The sequence below is a fragment of the Carassius carassius genome, chromosome 15, assembly GCF_963082965.1.
Source record: "Carassius carassius chromosome 15, fCarCar2.1, whole genome shotgun sequence".
Lineage (NCBI taxonomy): Eukaryota > Metazoa > Chordata > Actinopteri > Cypriniformes > Cyprinidae > Carassius > Carassius carassius.
In genome coordinates, this window is record NC_081769.1 from 31144174 (window position 1) to 31171928 (window position 27755).

Below are 27755 nucleotides of genomic sequence, written 5' to 3' on the forward strand. Positions count from 1 at the left end.
ATAAAATAAAATAAAATAAAATAAAATAAAATAAAATAAAATAAGCAACACCTGTGCCAGCACTGATAATGTTTCATTTATTACATTTATTCATTTAGCTGACGCTTTTATCCAAAGCACACCTCTGGAGCAACTAGGGGTTAAGTGTCTTGCTCAGGGACACACTGGTGTCTCACAGTAGATTCAAACCCGGGTCTCTCACACCAAAGGCATGCGTCTTATCCACTGCGCCAACACCAGCCCATATGTTTCATAGAAAGAATAAAATCAAATATGATATAAAATAAAATAAAGTTAAAACTAAATTACACACACACACACACACACACACACAGACACACACACACACACGCACACGCACAAATACAAAGTATGTTTTACACAAAATGACTGTATCACACGTCAATCAATGCTGTCTCTGCTGAAAAACCCAATTCAGCTGACCACTTTTACTTCCAATATGACATTATATCGGGCAAAGTTGTCATATTAAAGTGCCCAATACATTTTTCATTTCTCTTGCCCCTCTGAGGAAGAAATGGAGGAGTCTGAAGAGCCATTTAAGCGCCGACAGAGGCGTTCGGGCAGATATAGTGATTGTTTGAAGAGTAAACTCTCCCCAGACAATAAGAGCTGAAGGCGAGAGACAGTCGCACATCCTGAAACTGTCATGGGCTCTTCAAACGGCATTTGACTGAATCAACTTGACAATAAATCAATTGTGCTTATAAAGACAGGGCAGTCCGGAAAGATGGCAATACCTCGCCAGAGTCCCGATTTGACACGTACTCAAATGAAGGGTCTCTCTGAAGCGTCTCTCTGAAGTGGCATTAACGCCTTTGGATCATACTGTCACTGGGCGAGCGGATCTCCTTTTGTCTCAGCAATGATGGAAAATATGATTTTCAATTCTTAATAAGCACATCAAAAGTCACATTGTGCCAACTGAAAAGGCCGTTTTTGCACTTAAAGATAAAAGCGGCCTACAACTGACAGAAATGGGCCTTTTGAACTTATTCTCATCATAATGGCTTTGATACGAGAGTCCTAGATAGTCCGAGAGCATCGCTCGCAGCTCAACTCCTTCTTACCTTAAAGCCCAGACTGCTGTTCAGAGAGCCGTACTCCGGAGTGCCAGGATTTTCGCACGTCGTCCGAGTTGGTTCTGTGGTAAAAGTAGAATGACATAGTCATTATCTGCTCCACTGCTGTTATCTTCATAATTGAATTAGGAAAAGTAGATGTAGTGCTTGATGTAATGGCAGTGACCCGTAACAGCGGGTCATAATGTTCACATTTTCATCATAGATCAAAGCTGGAGTGGATATTATGGTCATTACAGGTTTAGCAGCATTGGCTGATGAGGTTGAAATGTTTTTTTGAGAACAGAGGATGGTGTACCTATGCAGCGCGGCTGCGTCCCGCTCCACGTGCCGTCTGCTTGACAGGTGCGTGTCGAGGAGCCCACCAGCACATAGGGGGCGCTGCAGCTGTACGTGACCTCGGCTTTGAAGATGAAGCTCTGACCCTCGCGTCTGACGTGCGGAGGTATGCCGGGGTCACCGCAGAACTTGGCTGTCAAGATAGTTCATATGAAAGTTGCCTTTAAAAAAAATTTACATACATCGACTCAGTGTTTATTTTGTGAGCTATTATCAAATTTAGTCTTAGTCCTATGTTAAAATGCCTTGTTAGTTTTTATCATATTTAGTCAACCTTACTGTATCCTATTACGTTTTAGTCGAATAAAAGTCTCAACACTTTAGTCAAGTTTTAGTCCAAGAAAACCTAAGGCATTTTAGTCTAGCTTTAGTCAATGAAAACTTGACATTTTAGCAATAAGATTATTATTAATTAACTGCACATCAGTATTAATTATGGTAGCCATTGTAGTCTTACTCAAATGTACATTTAAGTATAGGCTTTTTATTATCTAAATTAATACCATGTCTTATGCAATCTCTCTGTCTTCATTACGAAAATAGCTAAAACAAACGAAAAATATTATAACAGTGAAATTCCTAGTAATTCCACTAATTCCAAATTGCAATAGTCAATTTCTCGATTTAAACAACAGCAGTTGAGTAAGTGCATTCATTCAGCAATCCCAATAGCAAACAATACAGTGATGATTTTATTTAGATAAAATAAAATAAAATAAAATGGAAGAGGCCAGCCAAAAACGACTCTCAGGACAGTCGAAGAGCCACCTTATCATCCAGTTTAGCTTATCTTGTCAATTTAAACATTCAAAAGAGTTTAAAGCATTCAAGCACAAGAAGCTCAAGAACTTAACCGAGTGTTCAGTGTGCACACAGAGAGCCGCGTCTCACAGACCACGCACAAAGACTTGTAATGATATTTTACATTTAATTATTTGGTTTCTGTTCTTGGACACCTTCAAACTTAAAAAAACTTTAACACTTTTTACATTTGTATCTTTGTTCTATTTATTTGTTTGTGCTATTTACACAATTACAAACAGAGCCTACGGGTCCAACCTGCCCCGGGGCCCCACAAACCCCAGCTATGACCCTGAAAATAAAACTAAAGTAACACTGGTCTACACATTAAACTAAGATAAAAGAGGGTATCTCACCTTCAAGAAATGAGACAGGATCAATATTGATTTAGTTTTAACTTTAATAAGCCATTTTATGTTTAATGTATCTAACAAGCATTTGATAACCAGGATTCTGTTTCTGATTATTTCTTTTATTGCTTTTGAAACCTACAGTACACGGCCGATCCCAGCTCAACCGCTTTCAAGGAAAATCTGGTCTGATAGCCTTGTTTTCTGAATGATTTATCTGTGCATAACCCGACCTGACCCTCAAAACAAACTCCTGAGGTGAAGCCGGACATAGCAGGAGAAATATACTGCTTAAAAATACATTCCCGTGCGAATTGAACACAGAGTCAATTATTAACCAGGCAGGTCTAAAGTTCTGGAGGAAATATTGGCGTATGATTTGAAAAATGGGTTTTATTTTTACACTTTGAAAAGCATTTTCCAGTGCATTTTCTTGCACATACATACCATAAATACACATACACTTCCATTATCCAGCTGCAATACACTATAAATTAAAGGTAAATAGCTAGAGAGTAATGCTTTCGTCATCCAAGAAGAACCAAAAACAGCTTTGAGAGTGCTTAAGACTGACAGACCAAAAAATGAAACCTATTTCCACATTTGATATGTCATGATTTGTGAAGGTGTTTGACATATAAATTGCAGCAGAGCTCTGCAGGCTTCATGGTATTTAAAGATCAGAAGTCGAGAGGCGAATTTCACGGCCCCACGAGTGCAGAGGTTGGCTCACCTGAATGTAAATCAGAGTAATTATCCCTCTTTAAAAACGAAGCGGAAGGCCAAAGGGGGCACGACGGCTGACACGCTCTGTGATGTATAATTCACAGGTTGGGATGAGAAAGTGTGACCACACGGACTCTGTCCACCACAGAGACGAGCTGAGCTCTTGCATTGCACAGCATCTACATGGTATTTAATGCACGTCAACTCCGATGGCCATCAGCCGCCAGTGCAGTTAAACGGCTCTAAAGCAGTTTTAAACAAAAGATCAGTCTTTCTGTGGCTGCGGGGATCGCTCGGTCGCATTTTACGCAAGGAACCTGAAGCAGAACTGCCAAGGTATCTGCCCTTCACAAGCACTATCCACAATCAAATACGTGATTTTGATGATTAATACTCACTTATTTTTTTACATACAGTGAGTATTTGGACACTAGCTGCACTAAAAAACATCAGAAAGTTTTTTTGTTGTTGTTGTTGTTAGTAGTAATAGTAAAACAAAGTGTATATATATATATATATATATATATATATATATATATATATATATATATATATATATATATATATAATTAAATAAAATTTATGCATTTAGCAGACACTTTTATCCAAAAAAATAAGTAAAATAATATTCAGCCAAATTAGTGATTGAATGATTGTTTTATGTTATAAAATAGAATAAAGTAAATAAAATGTACATAAAATAGTAAAACAAAATAAACAAAAAGTGTATATAAAATAAAAATAAAACAATGATAAAAAATAGCAACATTTGAGCCAGTAGTAAGAATGTTTGTGGTTGTAATTAAGCAAAATTAAGTACAATTATAAAATTAAATTAAAATTAAATAAAGCAAAATTAATATGTATATATATATATATATGAGCATTGGTTATTGAAAAACAATTCAGTTGACCACTACCACTGCTGATCTAATATTATTGGAGGCAAAACTGGCAATGGATGTCAAATATAATTAAATAATAAAGCAAAAAAGATTTATTTTAAAGAAAGATAGAACACACATATTGATTTAATGCATTTTGTACCATTACTGAGTGTATTCTTTGCATATAAAGTGTGACAGGCCAATGATAGATAACGATGCAAATATCCACAACACATAAACACTTTATAGCATTATATATTCCACATGCAACGACAGTTCTCGCAGGCCAAATGTGGCACCGCGACAATGGAATCAGTGATGTTTTTACAGTGCACACCGACCATTCTCATCTGACTGCTGGGTTTTTTCTTTCACAGAAAAAAATTATTTCAACAGCTCTAGGCTAGAGCAAGTTATGCATAATAATCAGAACTGGAGGACCCAGTCAGGCTCCGTGTCAGAAAAAAAAAGATCCTTGATGAATAATACAATGCTTTGGAGAAGCAACAAACAGCACACAACAAAAAGAAAATCTGAATTTCACACTGCAGCTCGGTGCAGATGGGTAAACGTACTGACAGTGTGCTAACCGCGTTAACCTGATTAAATATAGCCATTCAATCTTCGGATGGGGAGATTCCATGCTTTAATATTCAGCACTTTCCATGAATACAGTACACTTTTTACACAACAAAATTTGTTGTTACACATTAAAAGTACAAATTCCACATTTTTGGGTTGCTGTTAGATCCTGTATGTAATATAAATTATAAACCATATAAATTAACCAAGCATGAGTATTTTGGGAAAACATTTTAGTTAAAGTTTATATATATTTTAAATAATATTAATCATCAATAAAACGAAATTGATTTCTGCAATGCAATGCTGATTTTTCAGCATCATTACTCCAGTGTTCGGTGTCACATGATCCTTCAGGAATCACTGATGGATGAATATTAAAAAAGCAAAAGAAAAGAAAAATAAGATTTTTTTTTTAAAGGAATACATTTTTTTTTTTTTAGAATAAGAACAAATCAACATTTTGTCACTTAATAACTTATGCTGAAGATGATTATTATTATTATTGTTGTTGTTGTTATTTAATACATTTTTATTTAATATTTATAAATATGAAAATAAATGTTTATTTAATGCAGAAAGGTTTTAGACTTGATAAGCCTTTAAAATAAAATCTATGTTTTACTTTGACCACCTCAGTTCAACAACCAACATTTTCTGCACCTCATTTCACTTGTCATTTATTTAAAAAAATGAAGAAAAAAAAAGTTCTAGTTATTATTCTATACCATATTCATGGAAATTTCCATGCGGAGTTAAGCTGGATCTATGAGACGAGGCTTTAATTTCTGAGCTGCCATTTGTCTATGATCTGTGTGCTTCGAAGCGCGAATTAGCACAGCTCTAATCTTGTAGTGCTGGCAGAGTCCTGAAAGAATGAGTTATGATTTATGCCTTATCAGCACTAAAATGTGACAATCTGGAATTTCTGGCACCTTATCTATGGCCTGTGCACTGGGCACGTTTAAACACCTTCTTAAAGGTTGCTGTTGAACGGCAAACGCAGATACTTCACCATTATATGGGAACGAAACATGCATAGTTAAACGGGACCCAGCTGGAAAAATCTTACTGTTTGACAAAGAATTCATTCAGGTGAAAAAAGTAATAAAACAAATACTGTCTTCTAAAGCACATTTTGAAAGTTTGTGGCTTGTAATGAGGAAGAAATTAATGAGCGTAAACCAGCATGTTTGCTAGAATTCAACAAAAACTTTATGTAACTGGGATTAAGCAAGAGACTTGTGCTGCATGCCATTTATTGTTTCTTTCCATTGTGAATGTAATGAAAGCATTAACGTATAGATATCTGCCATCTGAATGGGGGGAAATGCCATGAAGTCATCAGAAAATTAAATGCTAATTACACTCTCTCCCAGCTGACACTGTGCTGTTTAGGAGGTGATTGCTTTTCTTTATGGATCATAGAGGATTGTTGGTAATGGATGATAAAAAGCAAGCCGGTTTGCATTTATGAACGACAGGATTGTGCAAAAAGCTCTCACAAATAAAAGCTGATAAGCATGCTGGTATCAAGGTTATTCAGCGTGTACCTTTGTGCTGGTAAAAATGCTTCTTTTCATCTCATTTCATACCTCATTTGCATCTGACTTGCAAAACAGTTGAACAAAATTCAAAATATTTCAGATTCTTGACTCTTGCCAATTCCTGCTGCAAATGAGTTTTATACAGATCGTTTTATATTGTTTTTGACATACAGTGCCCTCCATAAGTATTGGAACAGTAAAGACAAAATTGCTTTCTCTGCTGTGGAGTCAAGACATTTGCAAATATGATTCAAATATTAATATGCGACAAAACTACAGAATGTCACATTTTATTATTAGATCTTTCGACGCATACATGTTTTACCAAATAAAAAGGACAGCACTTTTAGAGTTCATCCCACTATTTGATGAGAGCATAAGTATTGGAACAGTTGAATTTAAGGCAGATGTAAAAGACTAAAAGCTAATATTTAGTTAGAGCAGTGAGTCCCATAGACATCACCGGACTCTTGGTCTTATGCTTTGAAATGCTTTTCTCCAGCCTTAAATGCAGCCAATTCCAGCTATTGCTTGTTTTGGGGAGTTTCTGACTTTAGTCTCCTCTTCAGATTGTGAAATTAATGTTTAATCGGATATAAATCTGGAGATTGATTTGGGCAATCTAAGACTTTACATTTCTTTGCCCTGATAAAGTCCTTGACTGAACTGGAGGGTGTGTTGGGTCATTGTACTGATTAAATATGACAGCCATGCATGCCCATGCCATGACACAACCTCCACCAAGCTTTACAGATGAGAATGTATGCTTAGGATCATTTGCACCCTTATGAAACAAAAATATATTGCAGTATATTGGAAAATATCATGTAATATATTAGGCATATATTCTTATATATATTTATTTTTCCCAACATATTGCAATATATTGAAAGCAGCAATCATTTGTATATTTTGCAATATATTATATAATATATGTATCATTAATATATTATTAAATGTATTCAAATATAAGCCAAACCCTAATCCTAACCATATTCTGTAGTAAGTACATGCAGTTAATTAACATTAATCAGTACTTAAATGTATAATTACACTGTAACAAGAACACCTTAAAATAAAGTGCAACCAAATACAGTGAATAACTGTATAAGGCAAATTAATTTGCATGCATTACAAAGCATTGATCGTTGTTCAGATTTCAAAATAATCACTTTTTCACATATATTGAGGGTCTCGTGCACCTACTGATTTGATGTAAACTAATGAATATGAATGCACCATTTTAACAAAAAGAGGAAATTCACCATTTGAAACAAATAACCATTTACATGCCTAGGATGTAAGAATGCACAAGGAGGCTTCATACTGTATATGAAAATGCTGACACGCTAGGTAAATGTTTTCTTATTAAAACCAAATGATACTAATAGTAATATAGTGATGCTGTGTCTTTTGCTTTAACCGATGTCATAAGCAACCCAGTTCTCGATTATAGATCTGTGGTTAAGATGCATTTTGACAGGTTTGATATCATTGGCGCCAAACACTATTGATTGCAATGATCACGCTAGGCATCGGATGAGATTTTAGATAAAAAAAAAAAACATACATTTCAGCCTCTTCCTCACATATATTAATTCAGAAGACTTGAAATTAACTGAATTGAATTCAACTGTGCTTTTAGTGTTTTTTTTTTTGTTGTTGTTCTTTTTGTTGCCTAAAAGCACTGAATGGACAATAGAAAGAAAGGTTCAGAATAGGTTTAGAACATCACTCACGCAGGCACAGAGGAACCTCGCCGCTCCAGGAGCCATTGCCGACACACGTGAGGACGGCAGGGAAGGACAGTTCATATCCCATCAGGCAGCGGTAGCTCACGCTGGTGCCCCACTCAAACACAGAGCCCTCCACCTCACCGTTAGACACGCCGGGCGGAGGAGCGCAGGTCACCGCTGAAGAGACAAACACATGGAGAGACATCCGAGTTCATTAGGAATGCATGAAAGCCTGTCATTAATTTGCACGTGCTGTTTCACAGGTCGATTCAATAAAGGGGTTATGCAAGTTAGGTAATGCCACAAACGTGGTCGCACAATTAAGGTTGTTTGGTCTAAAGAATTTCTATGTGAATATATTTTTTAAATGTAATTTCAATACTCCAGTCTTCAGTGTCACATGATCCGTCAGAAATCATTCTGATATGTTGATGTACTGCTCAGGAAACATTTCTTATTATGATCAGTGTTTAATATTTTTATGGAGACCAAAACGGAAACAATGTAACAATAAACAAACAATTATTTTAAACTTAAACAAATACTCGTTCTTTCAGTTAAAATCTACCTTGATTCTATAGTAAACTCTTGTCTGAATAAGTGCTAGTGTGGTTTCATTTGTAGTTTACTTGTTTATCCAACAGATATTACAAAGAATACAAGCAATAATATTTACAAAGATGCCCTCATTTAAGACAGTTTCCCTAGGCATTTCTAACCATAATATACAACCACTACAGTTGAAACACACATCTCCACAAGAGAGTAATAAATGAACTTAATCTAATAAATACTGCACAAAAACAACATCATATTTCATATGCAGGTCACTCAAGCACACATTCATCATGGTGTCTACATTTAGACTTCATTTGTTCCCACTGAGCAGGAATTTGATTCATTCATATTCACTTCATTAAACCGGCAACTTTAATACCCTCATGTAATAAATTAACATTTTAAAACATTTGAAAGTCTGTCAAACACTTGAGAGTTCAAATGAATGTTAATTTGGAATTGTCCCACAGTGTTAGTATTTTGTTGCTAGCTGTCCCCCATCACACACACACAAATGATCTGACTACAATTAATTCCTTCTGTCAGGATCACTAGAAAACAAAGACTTTATATTACCACCTGTTTCCACACTAACAATGCCAACTAAATAGTGATAAATACTGCAAACTAAATTCAATTCACCATTCACGTTTCACATCAATCACAGAAAGAAAAATCCAACCAAACTTCCTCATGTAGTGTCAGTGTAGCCGACATTGAAGTCCTGATCTGTATTTTGAGGTTGTACTGCCCTCTGGCCAAGCTTTAATATTTTGTAGACTTGTCTTGAAAGCGTCTCGCTGAAGAAAGTAAGTTTTTTTTTTCTGTCATTTTTCTACCTTGAAGGACTATGTTCCACTTCAACATTATATAAAAAAGCACAAACACTGTATTCAATACGTCACTGAGGATTACTCCAGCAGCTTCAAGTGTTATTTATGAATGTTGACTAAAACAGGGTTTTTACAGCACTTTCGCTCATTTTCAAGGTGTTAAGAGGTGTGGAAGAGGCTGGTTAAACACAACATTAGCTGGAAACCACCTAAATAATTGAGAGTCATCGTCTGCACCCTGCTTTTACCTCAGCAACTGTTGCATCATCTCTATTTGAACTTTCAGGAGAGACTTTGGAAAAATGGATCGAGTGTTAAATCCAAGCAAAGGTTTATTAAAAAAAAACATGCCAGGACTTTCCTGCATTGGCGAAATCAACGGAAGTCAGCAAACGTCTGCAGGGCCAATCAAAAGATGTTTTAAATTGCAAATCTCGAACTGAAAAAAGGACGCAGGGGGAGCAGATGGAAACTCGTGAGCTGATATTCTGACAGTGTTGGAGAGCAGTCGGTGGGGAGCAGCTGGGGTTTGGACGGCGTATGAATAAATGATGAGATGTTTTGGAAAGCAAGTGCCCCAATAAAACCTCTAAAATGATGTGTGGAGTCACAGCGCTGCTCTGTACAGATCCTATTGTTCATGTGTAAATCTAACCAGGCAAAATAATAAATTAGACTTGCGAGTTTATTAGTTCATCACATTGAATAGCCATCAGCTTTTGTTAAAGGGACAGTTGAACCCAAAATGGCAAATTTACTTAACCCCATGTCATTATAAACCCTTACTTACATGAAGCACAAAATAACATTTAAAAAAGTTCACAGGTTTAGGAAGATTTCTTATTACGAGTTGCTACTTTCCTCTTTTTTCTATTAGCGGTCAAATTCTATCAGCTTTCCAAATTATACAAGATATGCAAGCAAATTAATTGCATCAAAATGTAGTTGCACACCAAAAGTGTTTGAAAAGTTCCTTCAATCAAGAGTGACAGATCAGAGATTGTGTGAAGTGCTGCTCAGAGTCTGTAACACATACGTGACCGTTTGTGACATGACAGTGGAACATTTAAAACTAAAAGAATGGACCATTATCAGTAACTAGTGAAAGAGTTGAATTTCAGTCAGTTCTTGACCTGGAGTATAGACAATTTTTTGTAGCACTGACGATGTTGAAAATCTTCATAACACACCGCAAATATATATATATATATATATATATATATATATATATATATATATAGTATTTAAACACGCTATTTTTCGGACTATAAGTTGCACCCGAGTATAAGTCGCATCAGTCCACAAATACTTCATGATGAGGAAAAAAACATATTTAAGTCGCACTGGACTATAAGTCGCATTCATTTAGAACCAAGAGAAAACATTACCGTCTACAGCCGCCAGAGGGCCCTCTGTGTTTTCAGTGTAGACTACAGGAGCACTGAGCAGCATAGAGCGCCCTCTCGCGGCTGTAGACGGTAATGTTTTCTCTTGGTTCATTTCTCTAGGTTCATGTCAAATTAATTTTGATAAATAAGTCGCACCTGACTATAAGTCGCAGGACGAGCCAAACTATGAAAAAAAGTGCGACTTATAGTCCGAAAAATACGGTACTTAAATATATACATATTAACCATATTTATAAGTGTGTGTATCTACATGAGACCTACAGTATGTATACAGTAAATCAGTATGTTTTAATAACCACAAAAAAACTGCATCTTTAAAAGTTGCAGGAACCATGGGAAAGTTGCTAAATGTGATGAGAAATCTCCCAAATATGCAACACTGCTACTTCTACAGCCATTTTGGGACATTGACAGCTCCTTCAAATGGAATTTCCTTCAAAAATCCTCCTTCTGGGTTCCACAGAAGAAAATAAAGTCATTCGTGTTCGGAGCGACATGAGGTTCAGTAAATGATGACATTTCGTTTTTGGGTGAGGCGCTCCTCTAAGCTTTGTGCTTCATACAATTCTTTTCAATAGCAAAATATGCCTTGCACGGCTGCCTGGCTGATCTGGAGGTGTTGGAAACGTCCTGCGAGCTGCTCGTAGCTTTGGAGATTAAGTGTGAAGGCAGGACAGAAGATCCCTCCGCAGAAGAGCGCACTGGCCCTAAGCCTGTGACTTTTAGTGCTGCTGCTTCAGTAAATATGAGGCGCTAGGAGTGAGCCGTGAGTTGACTCCAGACTCCAGCGGCAGGGCCAGAGAGTTTGGTGAGCTGTCCGACCCAATCAAAGTCAAAAGTGAAGGGATAAAGCAAGCCCAGCCACCTTCTGCGGAGGTGACCTGGATGATTGAAAGCCTTCACATATAGGATGCAGGATGTATAATGTATAATAAATGAGCGTAGCGGCTGTTCAAGGTGTGTGGAGACTGCTTTAAGAAGACATGAGCATGATGAAGAAGATGATGACGATTTTGTGTGAATCTGGCTCAGGGGTCGGGTTTAATGAGACATGGAAGCTAACAAGGTTAAAAACTGAAATGCTAAGTGTTCATATCTCTCGGAAGGGTGTTGAATATTAAATCCACTGATACTAAATAGATGCATGCACCTATCTTAATTATTAAAGCAACACATGCAATAAGCCTTGTTAGTAGATGCTTCAGTTAACAGTCGGTATCTAGTGAAATATTTCAAGTAAATGCTACACACACACTAAGTGTGTTGTACTGTATGCGTACAGATAATTACACATACTTCTTACAAACAGCTTTAACAGTGAAGTGTCATGTTTAGTGCATTAAAAAACGACACAAATGTGAAATGGTTATAATTATACCTAACAATTCAGAGTAACCATGGCTGTATAGAGAAATACAAAGTCCATATGAATCATGCACAGTATGTAAAGTCATCAGAACACATACTATGCCTTTGTCTACGGAAAAGACAAAATTTATTTTCCAAAAATAAGAAAATTTATGCAACATGTGCAATGTAATACATGTTTTTCAGAGTCATCAGACCTGTTAAGAAGGAGAGCAAAATGTCGATGAAAAATTAAAAATTTCAGCTGTAAAATAGGTTGGCTTTCAGTTGATATATAAAACTCAAAAAATGACCATTATCACTGGTTTTGTGGTCCAGGGTCATATATAAATAAATGTAAAATAAAAATAAAATAAAATAAATAAACATAAAAAAGAATTGAGATGTAAACTCACAAAGACGAAATCTGAGAAAGATTTTCAGAATTCTAATATATACCATAAATTTTCAGTTGAGAGACGCCAAGTTTTTAAATAGTAGCCCACATATAAACAAAATGAGAAAAACACCCTGAAATGTTGCTTACATTAAAATGGCAGAGATGAAATAAAAAATATAATAATATGCAACTTGCAGAGTCAGTAATTTGCAGTCTTGCTGGAGGCTGATGCTACATTTCAACATGTCAACATGTTCTGGCTCGACCAACAGCATGAGTTTACCAGCCTGTCTCCAGCTCTAAAAGGCTTGAACTGCAGCAGTCTCTTGCAGCTGTGTGCTCTACAGGCCATGTTTTGCATCATGTTTGTGTGCGTTTTGCAGTCGCTCAGCATGTGTTGCACGTAGAAAGGCCCATCGGTCAAGCAGGTCCCTGAGGCCGTCTGTAGCTCAGTGTGATGACAGAACCGCGCGTCACTGCTGCTCATCTGCACGGCTGACCCGAGGGGACAACAGTGTTGCCACTGTATAAAGTATAAAGCGTTTCCTCAAAAACAACACCTTTATTCTCGGCCAAGGTGCTTTGACAAGACTTCCCGATCTTTTTACAACTAACCTTAACCCCACCACCCTCCAGCAACTGCTTACGGTTGTGTTGTTTACTGTTCTGAGAGAATATCGACCAGAGTTTTGTTTATGTTTTAGAAGTTTTTTTATGTTTTAACATGATTAGTTGTTCACTGTATTAATATTATTCTAATATTATTTTTACCACTGTAAATTGTGTTTCTGCTACAGGATAAAAAAAAAAAAAAAAAAGGTAACTGGGACATTTTATCTCACTATTCTGGCTTTTTTTCTGATTTTCTCAAAATGATTTAAACAGAAAAAAAAAATCTGAATTCTGAGATGAAATTGCATGTTTATACCTTGTAAGACACAAACTGGCAATTCTGAACCCCACCCCAAATAAAAAGTGTTTTTTATTTATTATTCCATGCCAATAACACACTTCAATAGTAGATTAATTCCAATATATTACAGCAAGAATTACTATTTATTTGTTTAACATTATCCTGGAACCTGCTTTAAAAAGTTTAACACCATTTGATGCATAATTATGGATGCATGGCTATAGTGCTATCAAATGATTAATTGCGAAAAATACAAGTTTTTGTTTACATAATATTTGTGTGTGTACTGTGCATATTTATTAAGTATATATAAATACACACACACACACACACACACACACACACACACACACGTGTATGTATGTGTATTTATATAAGCCTATACATAATAAATATAAACAGTAAACATATATTTAGTAAACAAAAACTTTTATTTTAGATGCAATTAATCATGATCAATAATTTGATAGCACTACAGACTATTATGGAAAATTGTTATTATTTTGTTATTTATCTATTTAAGAGCATGTTTAGAGTTAAACACTTAAAATGGAGGTAATCATGGCAGCTTCTGGTGGCTGAATAGAATTTCCAGCTGGTTTTCAACAGCAGAATGTATGCAGACATACTTTAATACTAACAGAATTTCAAGGCAATGGTTTAGCACATCTGTTCACCTCCATGAAAACAAGGGGTTACGTCATCTTTCTTCTTGGTATAAACATTGTGCACTCTATCTGAATTACACCATGATAACAGGTGCAAGATTGGATGCAACCTTAGACAATGTTACTGATCAATTCTACCATACTATTATAATGTGGACACACACAACATTTAAGTCTTGTGCTGGTTACAGAAAAAAATTACTTTTAATCTGTTTTTAATTCGAAGTTTTTAAACTTCTAGTCAAGACATAAGTCATAAGGATTTTTTTTTTAATTAATTTATTTTTTAATAGAATGTGCTGCATCTTCAATACAAGTGTATTTGGACTACTTTCAAGTATAAACAAATTAAAAACAAGTGGAAACAATCTGCCAGTGTGCTGTTTTTACACTGCAAAATCCTTCTTATAATGAGCAATTTTATCTTATTTTCTAGCTTAAATATCCACAATGTTTGAAAACAAGATAACTTGCATAACACTGCATAAGATATTAAGACTTGTTTTTATAGATTGCATCTTGAATATAAGTGTATGTTGTCTTTGCACTTGTCTTCAAATACTGTAAGCCAATTAAAGTAATTAAAACATAATCAACATAATGGCACAAATGCTGTTTTGACGACCTTAGCTTGCATTGATCCAGTGTTATTTTAGTATTATTTATGGGCTTATTTTTATCCATCCATCCATCTATCTAATATAACTTTATAGGATTTAATTGTTTTTTTTTCATTTATTTTGGTTATTTGGCAATGCAATATTTTAATAAGTTAATAATAACAATCATAGCCTTGATCCCAAAGCATTTCTCTATCTTCAGGGCCAAGTGAACAATTTGTCCTGGGATTGAATTTAAGCAAAGGCTCTGCAGAGCAACTGGACATATTTATATTCCTTATAGAAATTTCTATGACTTTTCCAGGCCTGGAAATCACATTTTTTAAATTCCTTGATGTGTGACAGACTTGCATGCTAATCTCAGATAGGTCACTGGACACTGGCAGTCTTCAGCTGCACTGAAACCAAGAGCAATGGAGGAGAAACTGAGAGCGAGATGAGCCCTCGGGCACAAATGCCTTGCGGCAGATTTCACTGCCGACTGACGGGAGGCGTGCCTGAGGGTCCGTCCCGCCACAAATCACTCACTGGCTACAATCCATCCATGCCGGGCCCGAGAAATGGCTTTCTAATGACTTCACATTACGGCCTATTAGGACTCTACATTGATGTTTCTCTGCAGGATCACTCTGAGCAATTTGCTCTCTTGTGTTTGTTCTCAGAATTTTAATGGCCGACATTTTCATGTACAGTACGCAATGCAGATTTCTTTAGCTAGCTTTTTCTAGCTGTTGAGTGTGGAAAAACAGGTCTAAATGAGATGGATTCTAGATATTTATGCTTATATCAATCAAGGACTAATGTTATAATGAGGATGGTGAAGTCGAAAAAAGTTAATAAATCAACTATTCCAAGCAATCGTGTTTTAGCGCTAATAAGAACGCCGGAGGAAGGAAAGTTTCCTCTTAGTGATTTGTAAACGGATTTGAGCATGTGGTCTGCCAAAGAAAATCTGATAGTGGCTCCGATAAATAAATAAATAATGGCTAAAAGGAAAGCGCAGAATGCCACAGACAGAAATGACGCTTAACGCAAAGCCAAGAGTTTATCAATGCTGAATACTGCAGAAGGCTTCCAGTGATGGAAAGACCTGTGAAATACACAAAGGTATTAAAATGACACAGTAGCATGATTTAATAGGGGAGAACGGTTGGTAATGATTCTACATATTTAAAAAAATATCTAAAAAAGTCAATGAAGAAATGTATTTTTTAGGGCATGCACTAATTTATTCCATTGATAGTCCTAATTTTTAATAGTAAGAAATACAAATCTCCATATGATTTTGCCTAAATAGATAAATAAATAAAGTTGCTGTATTTGTAATAAAAATAATACAAATAATATTATGTATGTAATGAAAATGTAATTATTGGACATTTAAAATCACAGCATTCATTTTAAAATAAATGGATAACTAAATGTTATTAATTCTACATTTTTGCTGTTGTAATAATTAAATACTACAAGGAAAAATATAAAATCATTTAATCATTTAAAAATATTTAATAATAATAATAACAATAATTATTATTATTAATCACTTTTGTGCAATAACAAATATGCACTAACTAGAAGAAATTGAAATTTAAAAACAACCACAACTCTGCAAATGAAACAAACCAGTCTTAAATGAAAAACCAATCAAAGGATAATAAAAAAATATTAAAAATGAACACAAAATAATGCTAAAATTAAATACAGAAGGCAGTTATTAATTTATTTTGTGTTTTGATAATTTATTATTTTACTGATTTTAATTGTTTTTAATAACAATGATGAAGTATTTACATATTTATTTTATATGAATTAAAATATATTGAAATGATTTTTGCTATCCACAGTATTGTGTTCTTGGCGGGAAAAAAAAATACAAAAAGGTTTGGAAAATGTTAAAAATGGCAAAAATCTACGACATTGTTATAGTACCTAAGATACACTTACTGATCAATCTGAACCTAAAATCCTGATATTACATTGGTATAACATTCACGTGCATTTCATTTGTCGCCTACCTGAGCACAGAGACCATGTGCTCAATCCTGGTCATGACCAGTTTAGATCGTCTCACTAATCGAAGGATACGGGAAGTCAACGAGCATTCCTGCAAGAGGGCGCTCAGAGAGAAGCACTGTCAAATATTCATGAATCTCCTCTCTCTCTCACCCTCCTCTGACGTGTGAGAAAAAGTTGCGGTTAACCCTTACTCTCAGATGCTTTCCTTCAGAAGCAATGGCCCGTTTACAATCCAAAAAACCTTGGCAACTACAGAGCAACATCTGTTTGTTTGTGGCACTCAATGCCTCGGCAAGCCACCAAAAAGTCTCAGTATCGCAACTGGAGAAAAAGAAAGGCTTTCAAACTCTGTACCTTGGCAGGTGGGAAACGTTCCGCTCCAGGTGCCGTTGTGGGTGCAGGTACGGATAACGAAGCTCCCGTTCTCCATCAGGAAGCCGGGCTGGCAGGAATACGTCACGTTCTGGCCGATGGTGAAGTCCTCGCCAATCCTCAAGCCGCTGGCAGGTACGCCCGGATCCCCACAGCTGATCACTATTAGAGCAGAAGAACCACAGCGTTTAGAAGAAAGCGCGTTATGGAAATGTATGTCTTGAAACAGAGACACCATTATTTGTGTGAGCGTATATGAAGAGTCATTAAACTGTTTATGGATTCAAGACTGTCTCCCAGGGAACTAAAACTAAACAAACTATTATTCTGGATGCTTCTGCTACAGTTCTGCCTGTCACACTGAGAGTATAATGGTCAAGCCTCGGGTTAGACACTACAGCTGAGAAATGGCACATTTTGTCGTCGTGCAGAACAACATCTTCAGTTCAACAAGAATTAGACTGTCAAAGCTTTATATTCACAGCATCAAGCCCCTTATTGCATTCATAATATTACTATCATTGCAATAATATTCACTAGTAAACAATCATTTTATATGTTATATTCATTAGGGGTGTTTGCTAAAGCAAGAATGTTTGATTATTACTAATACTTTTACTAAAGATTAAACCTCAGCATGTAACTCGCCTTCATGATTTGGGCTCAGAAAGATTTTTTTAAAGAAATTAATACCTATATGCACCAAGGATGCATTAAAGTGATCAGAGATGACAGTATGAGAAATACAATTAATTTACATTTTAATGTGTCAATAAATATAAATTAGAAATTGTTTCTGAAGGATCATGTGTGACCACTGAAGACTGCTGCAAATTCAACTTTGCATTAAAGAGAAAATCGCATTTTGAAATATATTCAAACAGGTATTTTGAATTGCAACAATTTTTGCAATTTTGCTGCAGTCCCTTCACAAACCGCTCATGAAACTGAAAAAGTATTTCATAATGTAATGACAATGTAATATTTAATACACCGCACGTTGTTGGTAGCAGAATAAATAAATATTCTTTGTATTTGTTGTATATCAATATGGTACAAGATTATTCTATTCAAATCAACGTGACTATCAAGTTCGGTCAAAAGTAATCTAAAAGTAATCAGATTACAATATCTAAAAATATGTAACGTAATGGATTAGATTTCCATCATGTAATTTGAAATCAGTAATGGGCTACAATTTGTAAATTGGGGCGGGACTTCCTGTTTGACATATCAATGCCAGACGGGGGGATTGTTTAATTACATTCATCATGTGTGCCATTCTGAAGTGACTTCACCTTTAACATCCACAGTTTCTCTTGTCACATCAACAAAGAGCATCTCATCAGAGCATTGAGTAATGTCATGTGAAATTCACCGCAGTCCGGCAGCACTCCCACTACCCCGACATCAATCTCGCATTATACGTCAGCTTGAGATTGATTCTGCCTGTCATCTCATCCTACTATTACTTAGACAGCGGCAGTAATAAATCTGGCTCCATTAATGAGATTGCTCACGAGGTGAACAGGGTCCACATCTGAGCAACAACAACCGCATGATAAGATGGTTGGGCTAATTACAAATGGGCGTCTAGTTATTACGGAAAGTCTTTCTTTTTGTTCGAATGCCAACATTTATTGAGAAATGCAGTTGGGGGGAAAAACAAAACCGATGAAGGAAGGCTCGAACACTGCCAACATGTTCGAGTTCTTCCAGGATGTAAGACAACAGGTTTGGTACGTACGGGTGCAGTTGGGCTCGCTGCCAGACCAGGTACCGTTCGCCAGGCACTGACGGGAGGGAGAACCTGAGAGCTGGTATCCATCCACGCACGAGTAGACGATGGAGTGAGAGAAGGTGGTGCCATGAACACGCAAAATGCGCCCATTAGCCGGAGTCCCAGGATTCCCGCACTGAACAGCTATTGGAGGAAAAAGAATCCCATTAGTAGAAAAGCACACCTCCAGATCAGTCATTGCCTTCATGCAGGAATTTATGAACATGATGGCCTTTGAAAAATGAATATGCTTGCGATTATAGGAGATATGTTGTAAAAAAAAAAAGTATTTTTCATAGTTAGTAAGGTTATTAAGGATTCTAAAATATGGTCATGCAGAATAAGCAATTAATATGTGCTTTATAAGCACTAATAAACAGCCAATATATGCTAATAATATGCATGCTAATAAGCAACTAGTTAGCAGTGAACTAAAGTGTTACCAAATCTAATTCAAAATAATAGTACTTTATTAAGCACAACTTGATTATTCTGAATTCATTTGGATTGATTTGGAAAAGCCTGATATGTTTTACTGGGATATTTTTGCAAAGGTAAATGACTTCTTTCAGATTTCCCCCTTCACGCACGGGTTAAACTGCAAGAGATGTTGCTGTTTGTTCGGCCTGGAAAATCACATGGGGGGCATGATGGGATTTAATGCAAGACAAGCTGTTAGACCAGAGCCGCGTAGCAAAAACAGTCAAGCTTGAGAAATTTCCGCCTCCTGGGACCTGCGCGCTAACAATCTGTAAATCTGTTTTATGGCCCAGCATGGCGCTGGACCGCAATAACCTGTCACCCTCGAGATGACACGGACAATGCGTCAGACTAAAAGAGCTGCAAAAGCAGCAGAAATAACACTTTCCTCAAAAGCCTCTGGTGCAAGCTCAACTTTTGCGTGAATTACAGAATGCATGAATGCTGCGATGCTGGCTCAAATGTTCAATGAGAGAAAAGACTTCTGGTTTGATGCATATCAGTGTCCCAGTGTACCCGCTCCTCACTGTGCGCATGCATTATTCATGCCGCCTAAAGGAGTTACTTACGTTTGCAGGTGGGCTGGCGGCCCGACCAAGTGCCGTTGGGGAAGCAGATGCGTTCTGCCGAGCCGTAGAGCGTGTGACCCGTGGCGCATGTGAAGCGTACTTTAGCGTGCTGCTGAAAGCTGCCCTCCTCTCGGGTAGCATGGGCCGGCGTGCCCGGATCCCCACAGGCACCCCTTTTATCACCTGCGGAGACAAGTGCACATATATTCTAGATACTGTGTTATAAATACTATTCTGTATACTTCATTCTCATTTTTCCAGCTGAGCGAGCACATGTAGTTTTCTACTTGGATAGAAACAACAGCAAGTTTATTCTCAAAAAAAAAGAAAAAAGAAAAGTTGACAGGTAGTTGCTGGAAGTATGTGCAACCCATGGGATACTGAAACTGCAGACTTGGTCTATATGTAAGACATAGCATACAGTTAGTCAGCCATTATTACAACATAAACTCAAAGCCGAGGGGTCTTGTATTACCCAGAAGGGGTTCATTTCACCATAACAGCCAGCTGACTATACACTATCTTGCTTATTAGACAGTGACACTTGCTAAATAAATAAAAAGATATGAAATATTGATTTGAGTTTTTTTTTCTAGTTTCATGAACCTTACTGTTTTTTTCTTTGCATTTATTTATTTGCCAATGGATTAAAAAAAAAAATCAATTGAAAATATTTATCTGAGAACAAGTCTTAATATATTACAAAATGTTGCATTTTTGTACATTTATCTTGTTTTAGGGATGTTCAGATATTTTTCATGGATGGGGCAAAAATATAATTATTATACTGTTTTTTTCTAAGGAAATTATTTTATTCAGCAAGGACACATTTAACTGATCAAAAGTGAGAGTAAATACTTTTATATCAATACAAAAACATAATAATTCAGCATATTAGAATGATTTCTGAAGGCTTATGTGACACTGAAGACTGGAGTAATGATGCTGAAAATTCTTAAAACATAAAACTATAAATATTATAATACACCTTTTTGAAAAATATATTTAAAAAGTAAACAGTTATGAAAGTATTTTTTATATTTAATCATTATTATGTCACAATTTTACAGTTTTACTTTATTTTTGATCTGATAAATGTAGGCAAAGGTTAAAAAATGTAAAATTTAAAAAAAAAAAAAAAAAACAGTATTTTTTAAAATCTTTTTTCCACTAAAAATATGTTAACAAATGTGTGTGTGTGTGTGTGTGTGTGTGTGTGTGTGTATGTGTGTATGTATGTATGTATGTATGTATGTATATATATATATATATATATATATATACACACACATATATATATGCGTGTGTGTTTGTATGGTATTTGTGTTATCATGGATTTCAGATGCTTTCAATGGGGTTACCTGGAAAATAAAGGTTTCAGGTCATGTGACTGGTCACACCAGCCATGTCAAAACATCCACATGAAATCTAGACAGTCATTTGTAGTGTAAAATACATCAACAACCGTTTTCTCATCCTTTGAAACTCAAACTCTAAACTCAAATTTGATCATAGATGTGAGCACTGGGATTAAATGGATTAATGAAAGACAACTTGACAGCAAAACAGACCTGCTCAGTGATTTATTGGAGACATTATAAATGTAAGCGGGACCAGCGCTGCCCTCGGATCAGTTGAAAGCTTCATTTGGCCACAGAGGAGTTTTTCAGCTAGCTGAACTGCCACAGATCGGATAAAGAGCAGTTACTGATCTCAGAGGAACACTTCCCCTGTTCTCTGAGCTGTCACTCACCATGCTGTTTCACAAGATTTGAGAAGAGGACTTTTTGTGCATGAAAATACTATTTGATTGAGCTTACACAATCTTTTTGCTCACCTGCCTTGTACGATTAGGTTGAGAAATGAACTATGACAGCCAATAGAAAAGCAAAAACAATGACAACAGCTTTTTATTACTGTAAAATCTTCCACTTCCTCTTGCATTTCACCTCTGCTCCAGCTTGTTTTCTAGCTTTCTAATAAACCTGTACACTATAAATATTGCTGGCTCTGTGACGAATTGCTTATGTTCTTCTATTGTAAGTCACTTTGGATAAAAGCATCCACTGAATACATAATGAATAGCTCAGCAATATATATATATATATACATATATATATATATACAGTACAGACCAAAAGTTTGGACACACCTTCTCATTCAAAGAGTTTTCTTTATTTTCATGACTATGAAAATTGTAGATTCACACTGAAGGCATCAAAACTATGAATTAACACATGTGGGATTATATATGGAATTATATACATAACAAAAAAGTGTGAAACAACTGAAAATATGTCATATTCTAGGTTCTTCAAAGTAGCCACCTTTTGCTTTGATTACTGCTTTGCACACTCTTGGCATTCTCTTGATGAGCTTCAAGAGGTAGTCACCTGAAATGGTCTTCCAACAGTCTTGAAGGAGTTCCCCGAGAGATGCTTAGCACTTGTTGGCCCTTTTGCCTTCTGTCTGCGGTCCAGCTCACCCCTAAACCATCTCGATTGGGTTCAGGTCCGGTGACTGTGGAGGCCAGGTCATCTGGCGCAGCACCCCATCACTCTCCTTCTTGCTCAAATAGCCCTTGATGCCTTCAGTGTGACTCTACAATTTTCATAGTCATGAAAATAAAGAAAACTCTTTGAATGAGAAGGTGTGTCCAAACTTTTGGTCTGTACTGTATATTTGTACGTTTTACTGCACTCTCACGTCTTTCCTAACTCACATGGCTTAATTTCTTACATGAAACAGAAAATGAGATGTTCTGAAGAATGTTCACACTGCTCCATTTATTCATAAATGTGAATAGATGTTGGTCAGCTAAAAAAAAAAAAGTATTTGATTTCAAGTCTTCTGAAGATATTTGTGTGATCTAATTTCTGTACATTCAAATCTTTTAGTAAAGTAAATTTATCTTGTTTTAGGACATAACATTGATCTGATTGGTCAATTGGTTATGGTGAAGATTTTTATACTGATATTCCACAAAATATTATACAGAACTGTTTTCAGCATCGATAATACGTGATAATTAATGTTTCCTGAGCAGAAAAACTACAACCCGAATTCCGGAAAAGTTGGGACGTTTTTTAAATTTTAATAAAATGAAAACTAAAGGAATTTCAAATCACATGAGCCAATATTTTATTCACAATAGAACATAGATAACGTAGCAAATGTTTAAACTGAGAAATTTTACACTTTTATCCACTTAATTAGCTCATTTAAAATTTAATGCCTGCTACAGGTCTCAAAAAAGTTGGCACGGGGGCAACAAATGGCTAAAAAAGCAAGCAGTTTTAAAGATTCAGCTGGGAGAACATCTAGTGATTAATTAAGTTAATTGATATCAGGTCTGTAACATGATTAGCTATAAAAGCTTTGTCTTAGAGAAGCAGAGTCTCTCAGAAGTAAAGATGGGCAGAGGCTCTCCAATCTGTGAAAGACTGCGTAAAAAAATTGTGGAAAACTTTAAAAACAATGTTCCTCAACGTCAAATTGCAAAGGCTTTGCAAATCTCATCATCTACAGTGCATAACATCATCAAAAGATTCAGAGAAACTGGAGAAATCTCTGTGCGTTAGGGACAAGGCCGGAGACCTTTATTGGATGCCCGTGGTCTTCGGGCTCTCAGACGACACTGCATCACTCATCGGCATGATTGTGTCAATGACATTACTAAATGGGCCCAGGAATACTTTCAGAAACCACTGTCGGTAAACACAATCCGCCGTGCCATCAGCAGATGCCAACTAAAGCTCTATCATGCAAAAAGGAAGCCATATGTGAACATGGTCCAGAAGCGCCGTCGTGTCCTGTGGGCCAAGGCTCATTTAAAATGGACTATTTCAAAGTGGAATAGTGTTTTATGGTCAGACGAGTCCAAATTTGACATTCTTGTTGGAAATCACAGACGCCGTGTCCTCCGGGCTAAAGAGGAGGGAGACCTTCCTGCATGTTATCAGCATTCAGTTCAAAAGCCAGCATCTCTGATGGTATGGGGGTGCATAAGTGCATACGGTATGGGCAGCTTGCATGTTTTGGAAGGCTCTGTGAATGCTGAAAGGTATATAAAGGATTTTAGAGCAACATATGCTTCCCTCCAAACAACGTCTATTTCAGGGAAGGCCTTGTTTATTTCAGCAGGACAATGCAAAACCACATACTGCAGCTATAACAACAGCATGGCTTCGTCATAGAAGAGTCCGGGTGCTAACCTGGCCTGCCTGCAGTCCAGATCTTTCACCTATAGAGAACATTTGGCGCATCATTAAACGAAAAATACGTCAAAGACGACCACGAACTCTTCAGCAGCTGGAAATCTATATAAGGCAAGAATGGGACCAAATTCCAACAGCAAAACTCCAGCAACTCATAGCCTCAATGCCCGGACGTCTTCAAACTGTTTTGAAAAGAAAAGGAGATGCTACACCATGGTAAACATGCCCCGTCCCAACTATTTTGAGACCTGTAGCAGAAATCAAAATTGAAATGAGCTCATTTTGTGCATAAAATTGTAAACTTTCTCAGTTTAAACATTTGCTATGTTATCTATGTTCTATTGTGAATAAAATATTGGCTCATGTGATTTGAAAGTCTTTTAGTCTGATTTCTAAAAGGATCATGTGACACTGAAGACTGGAGTAATGATCCTGGAAATTTAGCTTTGATCACAGGAATAAATTACATTTTAACCTCTTAAGACCCAAGAAAAAGTTGTAGGAAAAATTTATATATATATATATATAAAATGAAAATGCATAGGCAAAACCAACAGATTTTAAAAATCACCAATACGTTTTTATTTTTCAAAAGTTTTTTTTTTTTTCTAAACTTTGTGTGAAGATGATTCAGATGATTAAAATGGGCATAAACAGGTTTTCTCATTATATACAATGTATCTATAAACTAAATCTAATTTGCATATTAATGTGTTTTTGGGGCAACTTGTAAAGAAAAAAAAATGTTATAATGGGATTAATAATTGTCAAGATTTTCATAATAATATATAATATTTCAGAGAATTTTGAAATATAATTTCTTTCCCTGTTCATTTGTTATGTCTACCCAAAATGCATAATAAAAATGCCTTTCATCCCGACATGTATGAAGTCAAAATCCTGTTTCGTTAACAGAAACTCATATTTTGATTCGAAACGCCATAACATTTTCCTGAGACGTTGATTTATGACACACAATGAAAAAATTTGACAGATGTAAATGATAATTAAAAAATATAAAGATTTTCATTAAGAGTGTTACTAAATAAATTTTAGACATTTTTGAAAACCAAGGAGAGGGAGAGGTCATCCAGACTGAAAACTGTGGCATGTACAGTGCTAGAGAAATTCACAAAATTATAATGACCTCATATGAGGCCGCAGGCTCTTAAGAGAATAAAATATACTACCATAGACAATATTACTGCTTTTAACTTCTTTCAAAAACATTAAAAAAGCTTGTGGAATCAAACAGACAACTTGAATTATAGTATATAAACACGTATAGGCTATATATATTATTTTCCAAAAATAATATATTAACACAGAAATCTCATTTCTGTACATTCAAATCTATTGCACGACTTCAGAAGACTTGAAATATTTCAAGCGAGTTACACATTTAAAGGTGTTTTTTTTGTCCTTGTTTGAGCATGACAGCCCAGTCAGTAGTTTAACGTCTCTTTTTGTGTTTCAAACAAAAAAGAAACTCGCATACAGGTTTAGAACAAGACAAGGGCGAGAAATCTTCCACTGATGTGTGAACTATTCCTTTAAAAGACACATGAAAACACATATTGCCATTTTGAAGTGCAAAAAACAGGCGAATTTCTCAAGAGAAACAATTAGACACATTTATATGTTGTTACTGGCGAGAAGACGGATTTTCAGGTGCGTGAGAGATGCGACACCTTTCCAAATGACTGTGTGATATCCAACAGGCTATCAATTATCATCTAGCGGCTGCCAGCAGAAGCCATTAGCATAAATAATGGTAAAATATTCATTGAACAGAGCCGGACGGCACACGTCGCAGACACCCTGAGCACAGAGCCCTGTTTGAGTCAGCCGATGACCCGAAAATCAAATCCTTTTTAATTACGAGTACCAGCACCCCGAGGCCAATCAGAAAGCCCAGACTCAGCAAACGGCCCACGAACCCGAGGGAACAACTAACCAATGATTAAAACCAGCCATAGGGTAAGCGTCTCAACCGGCTCTCTCTACACAAATAAACAGAAAAACAGCAGCGCTCCATGACAGCGCCGTGTTTTTCCTGTCAAATACTTTCGCTTTAGTTCATTAGAAATCTGGGACATTCCTTTTCTACTCTGCAGCACAGAAAACGAGGGGCGGATTGTACGACACATGCAGAGAGAGAGAAAGAGAGAGAGAGAGAGAGAAAGAGACCCTATTCAAGGCCATTTGTTCAAACATCCAACCTCAATAAAAAAAGAAGGTGTCATGATGGAGAAAGGGCTGACTTTTCTTGCTCATTAACCTCAATCGCTCTGACGTCCTGCCTTTGTTAGTGAGCAGACAGGTCTCCGAAAAGATCGGTCCCACCTCAAGCAGCCGTGAAACAGCACAAAGCCACAGATCTCTTGACGGACAAGAGCTGTGTGTGCGCTTATGTAACCATTAGATTCTTCTACAAAGGTGAAGCTGTTGAATACTACAAACGGTTCTAGTTTCCATTAATTGGCGCAGCAGCTAGGTGTGAATTTGCGTTAAAGGACGCCCACCAGTAGCTTAGCTGGGTATAATAAGGCTGCGAAGTTCGTTACGTAAGGAACTCTGATTCACCTGGCAGTGCAGAGCGCTATTGATTTTGTTTGCAATCCATATCTTATCACACAGTAGCCTAGTGGTTTTTAGTCTAGTGAAATTCATCTTGCCAAATAATGTAAGGCAAAAACAACTAAAACTCCCACCAAAGAAAGCAGGCACTGCGGGGGATGTGGAGTTTTCTTATCTTGAAAAAAAAACATGCAGCTGGAAATTATTTAAAATGAAGCCATTTTATATTTTTAGTGGAAATAACTTTTGTATTAATATTATAATTAAGACTGATAATTAAATGCACACATACAATATTATATGCCCTATTGTACTGGAGTTATGTATAAGGAAATATCTTATAAAAAAATTATAAATAATATCATGAAAACACACACACACACACACACACACACACACACACACATATATATATATATATATATATATAAAGCTGTTATTGTAAAATGATTTTACAATTAAAAAAAATAGTTACTACAACATTACTGTTTTTACTGTATTTTTGATCACATAAATGCAGGCTTTGTGAGCATAAAATACTTAAGAATAGTATTTTTGTCTTTGAGCATAAAATACTTTTGAAAAAAGAAAAAGAAAAGTACTTCTGTCAACAAATCTTTTAGCATTTCTAAAAAATTCATATATACATTTTACCCAAATAGTTTCTCAATAATATTACTTTTATGCCAAAAATGTGGGAGTTTTGTTTTAGTTGCTTTCAGACGATTAAATGATTCAAAAACAACAAACACTCCCATGAAAGCAGGCGCTGCAGGGGACGAGGAGCTTTCTTATCTTAAACAAAAACATGCAGTTGAAAATGCTTTTAAAATGAAGCCAAGATGCAACTGGCCAACTTTCGTAAACCTACGGTGGTGTACGCCTCCTAAAATTTCCAGCAATCGAGATGCTAGATTCCTGA

General features: G+C 36.2%; 1 protein-coding gene across 2 annotated transcripts in view; it reads right to left on the reverse strand.

Annotated features, from left to right (window-relative positions):
* Positions 1-27755, reverse strand: part of LOC132158888 (CUB and sushi domain-containing protein 3-like) — a 254569-nt gene that overhangs the window by 9408 nt on the left and 217406 nt on the right. For both annotated transcript variants that reach the window (XM_059568503.1, XM_059568502.1), the window contains exons 57-62: positions 20037-20219; positions 18955-19131; positions 17190-17369; positions 8075-8248; positions 1402-1575; positions 1092-1165 (exon numbers count right to left, since the gene is read on the reverse strand). In XM_059568503.1, the coding sequence (XP_059424486.1) occupies positions 1092-1165; positions 1402-1575; positions 8075-8248; positions 17190-17369; positions 18955-19131; positions 20037-20219 (962 nt within the window). The remainder of the gene's footprint in view (positions 1-1091; positions 1166-1401; positions 1576-8074; positions 8249-17189; positions 17370-18954; positions 19132-20036; positions 20220-27755) is intronic.